This window comes from Bos mutus, chromosome 6 (genome assembly GCF_027580195.1).
Source record: "Bos mutus isolate GX-2022 chromosome 6, NWIPB_WYAK_1.1, whole genome shotgun sequence".
In the NCBI taxonomy this organism is placed as follows: domain Eukaryota; kingdom Metazoa; phylum Chordata; class Mammalia; order Artiodactyla; family Bovidae; genus Bos; species Bos mutus.
Window position 1 is genome coordinate 40,020,110 of NC_091622.1, and position 13,774 is coordinate 40,033,883.

Here is a 13,774-nt window from a genome sequence, read left to right on the forward strand (position 1 = left end):
TATTATTATGAATGAACTTTGCAAATTTTGAAATAACTCCATTCTGTTTTCTTGCTTTAAACTGCTTGGCTCTCATTCAGTCGACTCCATTCGAACAACCTATATTGTGACTGCCACCTGGCCTGGCTCTCGGACTGGCTGCGCCAAAGGCCTCGGGTGGGCCTCTACACTCAGTGTATGGGGCCATCTCACCTGAGGGGCCACAATGTAGCTGAGGTTCAAAAACGAGAATTTGTCTGCAGCGGTAAGAGAGAAAGAACCTTTCTGTTTTCATATTCCCGTATGCTATGATGTAAGGAACTGTGCAGGGTGCATGCTTGAAAGGTTTCACTGTTCCTCACTAACCTTTGCAGTTGTACACTAATCACTCCATGGAATTCCTCTGTGTTTGTGATGATGGTCATAGGCTGTAAGACAGTCCTGCATGGTTGGCAGTTACTGATGATTTGTACCTAAGTTGTGATGAAGGATTTTTAAGTTTTCACTCCAAGAGAAATGTAAGAACTTTTGAGATTATAGTTCTGTTTGCTACTCATGATTTTCCCTTTAAGAAAGATCATTCTTACTTTGATCTTAACAATTGGAAAAATGATGAACAAGAATTGGATCCTGGCTAGGAAACTGAAAAAGTAATAGAACTGTAGTTGAAAAGTGATAAAATACTTTTCATGTATATGTATGTACTAGTCGTTAAGTTCTACCTAAAAGAGATCAATGACTGGCTTCAGTAACAAAAATATAAAAACAAAAATAAGACTTAGGTTATGTAAAGTATGAATAGGTGACTTTCAGTTCTTTCTATGTGTTTAAGTATTTCACGTATATTTACCTCCCTCATAACGTCTGTAGAGAAATGTAATATTATCTTTATATTAGAGATTTAAATGCTAAGAAAAACAGATGATAAGTAACCTTGTGCAAGGTTATAGAGTTGAGCTCAAGGACCTCAACCTGCACAGTCTGATTCCCAGTTCATATAATTATATGTTAATATGTTGCATAAGGGCCTTCCCAGGTGGCACTAGTGGTAAAGAACCTGCCTGCCAATGCAGGAGATGTAAGAAATGAGGGTTCAGTCCCTGGGTCGAGAAGATTCCCTGGAGGAGGGCATGGCAACCCTCTCCAGTATTCTTGCCTGCAGAATCCCATGGACAGAGGAGCCTGACAGGCTACTGTCCATAGGGTCACGAAGAGTCAGACACAACTGAAGTGACTTATCACACATGCATACACATGTTGCATAAATATTAACATATAATTCATAAATATAAGACTGTTTCTGCTTTAGAAGTGTTTGTTCAAAATAACAATATAGCAAAATTTTAAAATATTTATGTTTATAATGCATCATAAGAGGCTTCACTCGTGGTTAAGATGGTAAAGAATCTGCCTATAATACAGAAGGCCTGGGTTGGATCCCTGGGTCGGGATGATCCCCTGGAGAAAGGCATGACAACCCACTCCAGTGTTCTTGCCTGGAGAATCCCATGGACAGAGGAGCCTGGTGGGCTACAGTCCAGGGGATCGCAAAGAGTGGGACACGACTGAGCAATTTTCTCTTTCACTTTCAATGCATCATAAATAGCAGTTTCCTAAAGGCAGAATGAGAAGACATGCTAGTTTAGGATTATTTTATTGCTCCCTTTGCAGCCTTTTTATGTGTTTTCTCATATTTGTAACTCAAACAAATTTTCATGTAATGTTATGGAACATTGTCAATAGGTCTGATTGCTTTATAAAAAATTAAATAAGGAAATGACTAACAATTCGTTACTAACCACTTTTTTCTCTCTTCACTTTTTCCTTCCTGTTTTCTAGATGAGGAAGAAGGCAAGTTGACGTTTCTTATTTAGACTGAGGCTATTTTTGTAACGTATGAGAACTTGTTGAGAGGGATCGGGTTAGTAATTAGCCAGCAGCCTCTTCCCTGTGAATCCCACCGGTAGGGCCCTTTCTCTGCAGAGCAGAGAGGGCTGGCCCTGCTTCAGGGACAAACCCAGCGTTTATAGACGCCCATTTGGTACAACATGCCTGATGGTCTGTTGTTTACCGTTCGAACAGAGAATTTCGGTATTGAATAGTAAAAACATATACCTGTGTGTAACTACACTTAGGCTAACATTTTAGGCTATACAAAGTCAAAAAAATCATCTAGATTACAACTAACAGAATGACATGGTACAACTATCACGACTTCAAAAAAAGCAGTAATTTTGAACCTACCTAGAACTCAAACTTAGCATCATTTATTTTCCTCATACTTATCTGCACAGGATTACTTATTTAGAATCAACAGTTAGGTCCACCAAGAGGGAAGTTTTGCTATTTTCCTTTCCTTCTTTAAGTTAAAGTAAGTTAAGCTACTTAAATTCAGTCAAGACCAGGCTCTGTCTAAGCTTATTAGAAATGAAATACAGATATTATTCTGAAATTGCTGCTTTTTTGAAATTCATAATAGTTTTGTATAGAATTCTAGTTTCAAATCAGAATTTAACCTTTCTCTTAAATCTTTTGAATTTTAAAAATTATCATTTTTGTAGTTTTAAAGATCTCATTTGTTTTACCTATGTTGATCCCAAGACATAAATGCATGCTTCCTAAAATATATTTTAGAAACATAGTGTCATCATATGATCAGGTATTTAAATACACGCATTTCTGTTCAGTAACATGCTTGTGATTTGAACCAGGTGTACATGTTGCACACTTAAGTAATTCAGGAAAAAATACAACTTCTATTTGTTTCTTTTTCAGGTCACCAGTCGTTTATGGCTCCTTCTTGCAGTGTTTTGCACTGCCCAGCTGCTTGTACCTGTAGCAACAACATCGTAGATTGCCGTGGGAAAGGTCTCACTGAGATCCCCACGAATCTGCCAGAGACCATCACAGAAATGTATGTGCCCCGAATTCCCTCTTATTCCCTTCTCCCCAGTGACCCAAGCCATGATTTTCTTTAGGAGAATCTGGGTATTTCGAAGGCCAATCTGATCGATCAGCTTAGACAAATGTTCCTTTCAAAATTGTGTTGACCCTTACTCTGTTTAATTAAATATCTTGTTGAAGTGGCTAGGATTTTTTTGTTTGTTTGTTTAGCTCAGGTACAATTAAAAAGAATGAATTTTAAGGAAAAATAGTACTTGCCCTTTTCTTTAGAAAGTGTTATCAGGTTCTTTAGGCAAAATAAGAATGTGAGTACCTTTTCTCTCCAGGTGGATCTGGAGATCTGCCCTTGTCCATTTCTACTTGGAGTAGGCATGGTGGGGCGACGGTAAAAGAAAAAGTGGGGTACTAGATCATAGAAACAAAATAACTAGAAGGTGTCTCCCTCCTCATGACATCACATTTTAAAATGCTGTTTTATTGTTTTACTTGAATTATTGTAGGAATCTACTACATAGTATAAAAAAGATCAAATCAAAATATATAAGATTTTTAAATTAGTGAGCATTTTAGCTTATTTGACCCAATGGCTGCCTCCATTAAAAGTTAAATTCTTTTGACAAAATATTTCATACCTATTTTGTATGCATCTGCTGGGTTCATTTCTGTGTTCTTGCCAAATATAAGTCATGTGGATAAAAACAAGGTCACAGAAGATATAAAGTGGGCTGCTTTTATCATCTTGGGAGGTGAGCATTAGGAAAAATCTTTACCTTAATATCTACTAAATAAGAAATCACTTCTTAATCACCTAGTCTATGATATGTGTGTGTGTGTGTATGTGTATTAAGTTAACTCTAAATTTGAATTTAATATTTTTGACATGTTTGGTTGAAATAATAAAATAGGAACAACTTCTTGTGATAGGCCTACATGCTGCTGCTACTGCTTAGTAACTTAGTCATATCCGACTCTCTGTGACCCCATGGACTGTAGCCCACCAGGCTTCTGTGCATGGGATTTTCCAGGCAAGAATACTGGAGTGGGTTGCCATGCCCTCCTCGATTTATACTGCATGCATGCTAAGTTGCTTCAGTTATGCCTGACTCTGTGCATCCCTATGGACTGTAGCCCGCCAGGCTCCTCTGTCCATTGGATTCTCTAGCAAAAGTACTAGGCTGGGTTGCCATGCACTCCTCCAGGGATTCTTCCCTACCCAGGGATCAAGCCAGGGCTCCTGCGTTGCAGGCAGATTCTTCACCACTGAGCCACTAGGGAAGCTGATAGGCCTCCAGAGCAAGCACCAAAAAAATCAAGTCATTTTCAAGAACTATTCATTATTTTTTCACCTATTAACTTCCTTATTTTATAAGAGAATAATCTCAATTCAGAAGACCCACTAACATTATTTTAAAGTATTTAAATGTGCTTTAAAGTGTACTTATAGCTTTGCAGTGCTTGACACAGAAATAGAATAAACATTTGCACATGATAATATTATTCTCATCAAATTTTTAATTAAGGAAACACTCTTGGCCATAAAGAACATTTTTATATTTTCAGTTCAGTTCAGTTCAGTCACTCAGTCGTGTCCGACTCTTTGCAACCCCATGAATCACAGCACGCCAGGCCTCCCTGTCCCTCACCAACTCCCGGAGTTCACTGAGACTCACGTCCATCGAGTCAGTGATGCCATTCAGCCATCTCATCCTCTGTCGTCCCCTTCTCCTCCTGCCTCCAATCCCTCCCAGCATCAGGGTCTTTTCCAATGAGTCAACTCTTCTCATGAGGTGGCCAAAGTACTGGAGTTTCAGCTTTAGCATCATTCTTTCCAAAGAAATCCCAGGGCTGATCTCCTTCAGAATGGACTGGCTGGATCTCCTTGCAGTCCAAGGGACTCTCAAGAGTCTTCTCCAACACCACAGTTCAAAAGCATCAATTCTTCAGCGCTCAGCCTTCTTTACAGTCCAACTCTCACATCCATACATGACCACAGGGAAAACCATAGCCTTGACTAGATGGACCTTTGTTGGCAAAGTAATGTCTCTGCTTTTGAATATGCTATCTAGGTTGGTCATAACTTTCCTTCCAAGGAGTAAGTGTCTTTTAATTTCATGGCTGCAGTCACCATCTGCAGTGATTTTGGAGCCCAGAAAAATAAAGTCTGACACTGTTTCCACTGTTTCCCCATCTATTTCCCATGAAGTGATGGGACCGGATGCCATGATCTTCGTTTTCTGAATGTTGAGCTTTAAGCCAACTTTTTCACTCTCCACTTTCACTTTCATCAAGAGGCTTTTTAGCTAACCTTAAAAGAAGAACACTATGTGCCTTGGAAAGTGCAAGTGACATTCTGCAAAGGAGAAACACTGGGGACAAAGGGCAGAGGTGGCAGTGAGCATTTCGCTTTAGGAATTGCACAGTTGAGCTTAATTAGAGTAAGTAGTACATGTTGAGGCATCATGAAAAATGATGCCTCAAAAAGACATCTCCATTCAATTTTACAGCCATAGATTACCAAAGGCCTCTCATCTTAGAAGATATAATATATGACAGAGTAAATAGTAGAAAGACATAGTAAGTGTTCACATAACGAATTGTGTGTACATCTATTCAGGCCAAACATTAAGTAAGTAAGCACTTACTATAGAAAGGCAACATACATTCTCCAGAGATCTCTATCAAGTGGCATGCAAATTAAAAGCTGTGAAATGAGGTACAAAGTAACACACATTGTAAAAGAGGAAAAATTATAAAGTTCATGGTATTTATTACAGAGGGCCTAAAGTGGAAAGCAGGTTATGGTAGTTAACCAGAGTCCGAAAGCTTTAGTTGGAACCCGAAGTCTGCCTGTCCTTTACTAACTATGAAGCTATAGGCAAGCTACTTATCCTTTATAGGATTGTCTCCATCTCTGAACTAACTGTTGTTGTTAGTTTGTAATGAAAGAATTAACATATGTAGGGCTTCGTGTGCTTGTGCATGCGAGTTAGAGTCGTGTCTGACTCTGTGACACTATGGACAGGCTCTGTCCATGGGATTCTCCAGGCAAGAATACTGGAGTGGATTGCCATGCAGTCCTCCAGGGGATCTTCCCAACCCGGGAATCAAACCCATGTCTCTTATGTCTATTGCCTTGTCATGGTTCTCTACCTCTGGCGCCACCTGGGAAGCCCCCTCATGTGCTTAGAAGATAGCAATCATTCAATGAATGATACCTTGATTGTTGAAGCCTTCATCCAGGAGATAATGTATGAGATAGGCCTTGAAGGATAATTAATGAGTGTAATTGCAAAGATGAGAAAGAGTTTGCAGAAGTAATTAACATTATGAGCACAGACAATAAGAATGGAAGTCTAAAATACTGCCAAACAGGAACTCAGTTTGATGGGTTTTTGGTATCTGGGAGTTCAGGAAAGAGATAAAGTTGAAAAGGTAGGTTGAAACTAATTCATGGAGGCGCTTGATAGTATGAGGATCTAAATCTTTCTTTGGAATGTGTTCGAACACAGGAGTTTGAATCTCCAAGGAGATTAATCTGTTGTCTATGTACCAGCGGTTTGGCAAAAGAAGAGAAAACCAGGCTTGAGGCTTCTATTGTGTTGGTCAAGGGGAGAGGTCATGAGAGCAAGAGCTAGGAAGTGATAGTTGGAATGATGATGTGGAAGCACATGTGATAGCCAGTACAGAAGCAGAATTAATAGGATTTGGCATTTGATGAGATGAGAGAGTAATGGAGAAAAATGAACCAGAGATGATGCCAAAATTTTAAGTATGAAGGATATGGATATGGTGGTTATAACATTGTATGTAAAAAAACTGAGGAGTAGTACCAAAACTGGGAGGGAAAATGACGGTGAGCAAAATCTGTGAAATACTGAATTTCCAATAAGGTGTTTAGAGATACTATAATAATAAAGACTGTCATAATTTGGAGGAGGACATGACTTCAGACAAAGACTTTGGAGTAACTGTTATTACAAAAAACAAAGTAGATAGTTGAAGGCATCAAATGGCCAATGGAAAGGAGAAAAAGAGAAGAGAAACCTGAGAGGACTAAATTAAAAGAGCAGATGGCCACAGTAGATAAAGGAGGAAGGGGCTTCTAGGAAAAATGATCTGCCGAGTCAGATACTCCAGCTGAAGAACCAAGAGGAGATCTGAGAATAAGTCTCAGAACTTGACTATATTACTCTTGAAGGGTTCAAGATAGAATGATAGCTGAATGAGTCGCTTTTCAGAGTGTTAAGAAAGATTAGAGGTGATGAATATTGAAGAGAACAGATATGAAGTAGTTTGAAGAGTTTGGCTGAGAAGGGATTTTTTAAGAAGACAATTGGGTAGATTTGAATTTATTTTGAGATACAGAAATCTGCAGTCCTTAGAAAATCAGAGAGTAAGAATGGGTTTAGAGAGTCATGAGGGGCTTCCCTGGTGGCTCAAATGGTAAAAAAAAATCTGCCTGCAATGCAGTAGACCCAGGATCAATCCCTGTGGTTGGGAAGATCCCCTGGACAAGAGAATAGCTACTCATTCCAGTATTCTTGCCTGGAGAATTCCATAGACAGAGCCTGGTGGCCTACAGTCCATGGGGCCACAAAGAGTCAGACATGACTGAGTGACTAACACCCAGAGTCATGAGAGTGTGAGAGTTAAGGTATGTGGGAGCAAGACTGTTCGGGACCTAGAAGGAAGCTGCTCAAATCCTGGTCATAGGAAAGGAGATGAAAACACTGTTGCTGACTGAGAAAAGAGGAGTGAGTTGTGACATAACAGACTGAAAGGAACAGGAAACATTTCAAATAGTTTATCTCATGTAGTCTGCTTTTTGTCATAGAGCTTTTCTTACAGTTGCATGCTCTATAGATTTTTGTATGATGATAGAAATTAGTACCTGGAAATTACACTAAATATATGTCCCATTGAGTTTGTTTGTGTTGAGGAGATGGTGTATCAGGTAAAGCTATAATAAAGGAGAGATGGAAACATGCAAAGCTCTAGGTGAATTTTAGTTCTCTGATTATTACATTATCAGCTCTATCAGTAGAGCATCTGGTAATAAATCCTATTGATCTTCAACTCCAACAAAATACCCCATTACTATTCTTTATAGTGGCACAAGTTACTAGCTTAGTGACTCATTTATTTTATTACTCTTTCATTTTTTATTAAAGAATCAGTAAGATTCATAAATGTAGAAATAAAGCTGGGCAACATCTTCTTTAAAATTTGTTATGGGTTTCATATTTTTAATACATAATGAACTGAACATTGTAAATTTCTTTCATAGTTTTCATATAATGTTTTCAATCTGGATTTTTACCATAAATTATCAGTAGAATGTCTTTTTTTCTTTTTTGCAAGTTATCAAACATTTCTAATCCCTTGAAAATTGACAACTTCATCTTGCTATTTTAAAAAGACTGGGCTCTGGACTTGCCTAGTGGCCCAGTGGTTAAGAATCTGTGCTTCCACTGCAGGGATTTGTGAGTAAGATCCTGCATGCTGTGTGGTGAGACCAAACAAAAAGGAAAGAAAACAGACCAGGCTCAAAACAAGTAAGAAATCTTGTTTAAAAAGAAAAAAAATTATTCAATTGTAAAGTGACTAAACTGCCTCAACCTTAGATTTATTTGGCTCCAAAACCTATGTTCCATCTTCCATCCAGCTGCCAAAAAAAGGTAGATGTGGCTTAGCTTGTTGGAATATCGTAAAAGGGATGAATGAAAAAAATCAGGAGAGGCAAATATCAGAAAACAGGACGCTTTAAGATACTTACGTACGAAGGGAAGAAGCACAGAGAAAGACAAGGCGTGAAGGTATAGGGATTGTATTTGTATTACTTTATGTCTACAACTGTTGTCTTCTTTCCTAGCCTCTATTAAATAATCTCATATCTCCCTAGATTTTGTCTGTATAGAAGTTATTACAACTTAATTCAATATTCTGGTTAGTGTCAAACTACCCTATTAGACTGCAAGCATAATGAGGGCAGGGCCATATCTTTTTTCTTCACCACCTTTGTCCCAAAACTTAACACTGTGCGGGTGGGGAGAAGAACAGTATTGGGGGATGAGTGGGTGATCTAGGACACAAGCTCAGGAGAGCCTCCAAGCCTCTATTCTTCAAAATAAAAGAAAATGTGATGAAGGAGAATCAACTAGTAAAAGATAGATGAGGGAAAATAGAATGTATAATATCAGGTAGAATTAGATTTAGAAGAAAGAAGTTGTTGCTGCCCCAGAGGCTGTCCAGCACCTTGCTGCTTTGAACTCTGCTGGTTGAGCACCTTGTTTTCATACAGATGGAATACCTCAGGCAAGTCTATACATGGATGGTCTGACCCATGGGGGCAAAATCATTAATAGCGAATTGATTCTCTGTATATCAAATCCTCTGAATTAACTTCTTAAATCTTGAGGTATAATATTTTGAATGTCATGTGATAGATTGCTATAAAGTAGACATTTAGTTCTCTTCAATCCAGTTATAGATTTTCTGTGGCATATCGCCTATCCAAACCATTATACAGAAATTGCATAAATCACAGAGGACATTTAGACACAGGTTGTGACAATTTAGTATGTCTTGTTCACTCTTAGTTCTTATTGCTTTTAATCTTGGTTGCATTTTCCAGGCCTCCAAAGCTGGGAACCATACAATTTGCCTTTTAATTTGTCTGAAGATCCCTGATCTTCAGGGATCTTCAAATTTTGTTCAAATTTGTGTTCAAATTTTGGGAAGGGAAATTCTGGTAGTAAAGTTCTCAGGTCAGGTCTTATGAGGGTTGTCTCAGTGTTTTCTAAGATGTGTTGCAAATGCTCAAGTTATACTGCTTGTTTTGGATGTGGGAAATGGCAACCCACTCCAGTATTCGTGCCTGAAAAATCTCGTGGACAGAGGAACCTGGAGGGCTGCAGTCCAGAGGGCTGCAAAGAGTAGGACACAACTGAGCAACTGAGCACACATTCAGTAAAATGGGAAGGGAACTCACTCTGTGGGATAAGCTCACTGCACTGCTTTTACTCTGCTAGTAGTAACGAAGACTCTTTCAAAGAGATTCAGAATGTTGGAGGTTGGATATGAAGTTCAGGAGTACATTTTTTCCTTTTGTTTCCTCTGGATCATTCGCATGCATATTTATAAAGAAATGAAAGTGAGAATGATTCTTGAATGCTGTATCTGATTATAAACTGCATGTTTGACATTGAATATCTGATTTTAAAAATATGTCTTTGTCCTCCATTTCTGTTTAGGCACTCTTCTTGTGTTTAACCCTTCTACATGCTATTTTTGCATTTGCCTCTTCCAAAATTTTGAACCCTTATTTCAATTAAATTGTACTTGTCAAATTTTGAATCTGCATATTTCAAAGTTATTTGAGTTTCTGTTGGTGAAAAAGTGATTGCTTTAGTCACTCAGTCGAGTCTGACTCTTTGCAACCCCATGAACTGTAGCCCACTAGGGTCCTCTGTCCATAGAATTCTCCAGGCAATAATACTAGAGTGGGTAGTCATTCCCTTCTCCAGAGGATCTTCCCGACCTAGGGATCAAACCCAGGTCTCCTTCATTGCAGGCAGATTCTTCACAGTCTGAGCCACCATGGTAGGGATTTATAAATTAGATTTGATCAATATGTTTTTTTTTTAAAGGTCTTGAAAATATTTTATTTTATTTTTTTAATTTTATTTTATTTTTAAACTTTACATAATTGTATTAGTTTTGCCAAATATCAAAAGGAATCCGCTACAGGTATACATGTGTTCCCCATCCTGAACCCTCCTCCCTCCTCCCTCCCCATACCATCCCTCTGGGTCCTATTGTATATTAGCTTATTAGGAAAGTTACAAGTATTCATGAAATGAAGCATGACTTTTTTACTTTAACATGAACTTAGGAATGTCTTAGCTCACAATATAGCTGTCATGCTGTGTAATTGTTTCATTTTCTTTTAATTATGCAGATTTTGAAAATAAATTTTAAAAATAAATATAATATGTAGTTTGACTAATTTTTATAGCACATGTAAGTTACCTTGACTTTCGAGGTTTCCCTGGTGGTTCAGCTGGTAAAGAATCCACCTGCAATGAGAGATCCCTGGGTTGGGAAGATCCCCTGGAGAAGGAACAGCTACCCACTCCAGTATTCTAGTCTGGAGAATACCATGGTCTCTTCCATGGGGTTGTAAAGAGTCGGACATGACTGAGCAACTTTCACTTTCACTTTTTCCTTTTATTATTTAGACAATATTGAACAAATATCTGTCTGAAGTTTTTATATTATGATTCCATTATAAGTTAGGAGCTTAGAAAAATACATAGTAATTTCACTTCCTGCAGAATGCAGAGAGCATTTTGTTCAGTATACAAAATAAAGATCACCATTGTGTTTCCTCAGAACATCTTACTTAATTCTTAGTTATCAGTAGCCATGCTTAGTGTAATCCCTACAGCAATTTTGATAGTTCCACAGCAAAATAGTATAAGATAAATTTGGTAAAATACATTTATAGATTAAACTGTATCTGTAGTTCCAAAGACCATTGAGTTCACTAATAATCATTGGAGTGTTTTCATCTTTATCATGGCAAAATTCTCAATTTTATATGCATATCTTGATTATCTTGATATCATTAATTGCTATTGAATTAAATAGAAGAGTAATCTTCTTTGTAAAGAAAATTCATTTTTATTAATAACATAGGTTCATGAGAAGAAAATTATATGCATCAATTTCCCTCAATTTACTTCCTTTTTTTCAATTTTACTAAGGAATAATTGACAAACACAATTGTATATATTCAAAGGGTATATACATCACATCATGATGATTTGATATACTTATTCATTGTATGGTGATTACAAAGATCAAGGTAATTAACACATTCATCACCTCAAATAGTTAACTCTTTTTGTTTCTGGTGAGAATGCTTAAATTCTACTCTGAGCAATTTTCAAGTATACAATATTTGAAATATATTAACTGTAGTTACCATGCTGTATATTAGACTCTCAGAATTTATTCTTCTTATAACAGAATTTGTACCTGTTGACATACATCTCCCCAACCACCAGCCTCTGCCAATCACTATTCTGTTTTGTGAAATCATCTTTTCTTTCTTTTTTTTTTGGTTCCACATATCAGTGAAAGCATACAGTATTTGTACTTATCTGTTTGCCTTACTTCACTAAGCATATGCCCTCCTGGTTTATCTGTGTTGTCTCAAATGACAGTATTCCCTTTCTTTGATTGGCTGTATAATATTCCATAGGATACATACCACAATTTCTTTATCCATTCATCTGTCATAGTACATTTAGATTGTTTCCATAGTTTGCCATTAGTGAATAAAGCTGCAAAAACATGGAGATGCAAATACTGCTTAGAGATAATGATTTCAGTTCCTTCAGGTATATACCTAAGAGTGGGATTGCTGGAGCATATTGTAGTTGTTTTGGGGGCTTCCCTGGTAGCTCAGCTTGTAAAGAATCTGCCTGAAATGCAGGAGACCTCAGTTCAATTTCTGGGTTGGGAAGATTCCCTGGAGAAGGACAGGGCAACCCACTCCAGTATTCTTGGGCTTCCCTGGTGGCTCAGACAGTAAAGAATCTGCCTACAATGCGGGAGACCTGGGTTCGATCTCTGGATTGGGAAGATCCCCCGGAGGAAAGGATGGCAACCCACTCCAGTATTCTTGCCTGGAGAATCTCCATGGACAGAGGAGCCTGGCAGGCTGCAGTCCATGGGGTCGCAAACAATCAGACACAACTGAGTGACTAAGCACAGCACAGCATACTGTTTTCCATAATGGTTTCATTCTCACCAATGGTGCATAAAGTTTCCCTTTTTCCACATATTTGCCAACAATTTTTTTCTCCTATCTTTTTGATAATAGCCATCCTAACTGGTGTGAGGTGATACCTAACTGTACTTCATTTGCATTTCTCTAATGATTATTTTGATTACTTGCTTTATTGTAACTGAGTTATGTGAATTCTTTATATATTTAGGATATTAATCCCTATTATATATGATTTGCAAATATTTCTCCCATTCTGTTGGTTGCCTTTTCAATATATTGATTTTTTTTTATTTGTACGTAATTTCACAAAAATTTATATCTATAAAGTATATGTTACATGCATGTATACACATACCTTTTATGTTCTTCTATTGTTGTTGAGTTGTTTGAACATTCAAGCAGAAAGGCACAATGGCTTTCATAAGAAAAAAGTATAGAAGAATGAATCAAACATTTGTAATATTAGATAAGATATGAAAATGAGTGAAAAAGAAGTATTAAAATAGCTAGAGGGGTAAAAGCAGATGCTCCAACTGGTTTCTCTTAAAAATTCCAAGTCGTCTGATGAATGTTATTGCAGCAGAGAATGACATGTGGAAATGTAAGTTTTTTTTCACATACTGCATAATCAACACTATTTTTGAGTGCCTATTTTGCATCAGGCATTACAGATAAGAGGTCACAGTTTCAGCTTTCAAAATGTTTACAACATCAAGAATTTAAGTTTTATACAACAGAAATTTTAAAAGCTACATGATAAGTAATAAAATACATATGCATGGGAAGACAGAGAAAGGAATATCTTGATTTTCCTGGGAGACTCAAAGAATCTTCATGTATGAGGATGTGTTTTGCAAGCAGAGAGATCAGGGGCTTTCTAGAGAGTGAAAAGAGTATATGCAAAGACCCAGAAAAGTTAAAGAGTTGTATGTTTTCAGGAAATTTAAACAGTTTTAGTGGTTAGAACATACATTGAAAGCCTCATCTTGAAAAATCACTGTCCTGATGACAATAGAATAGAAGGGAAAATTTTGAGCATTGTAGTATGATTTACTTTGATAGCTAGAAAAATCACTCTAACATGGAGTAGAG

The 13,774-nt window shown here is 37.5% G+C and overlaps 1 protein-coding gene across 2 annotated transcripts in view; it reads left to right on the plus strand.

Annotated features, from left to right (window-relative positions):
- Nucleotides 1-13,774, plus strand: part of SLIT2 (slit guidance ligand 2) — a 405,234-nt gene that overhangs the window by 272,505 nt on the left and 118,955 nt on the right. For both annotated transcript variants that reach the window (XM_005897066.3, XM_070372188.1), the window contains exons 8-9: nt 81-244; nt 2,755-2,893. In XM_005897066.3, the coding sequence (XP_005897128.2) occupies nt 81-244; nt 2,755-2,893 (303 nt within the window). The remainder of the gene's footprint in view (nt 1-80; nt 245-2,754; nt 2,894-13,774) is intronic.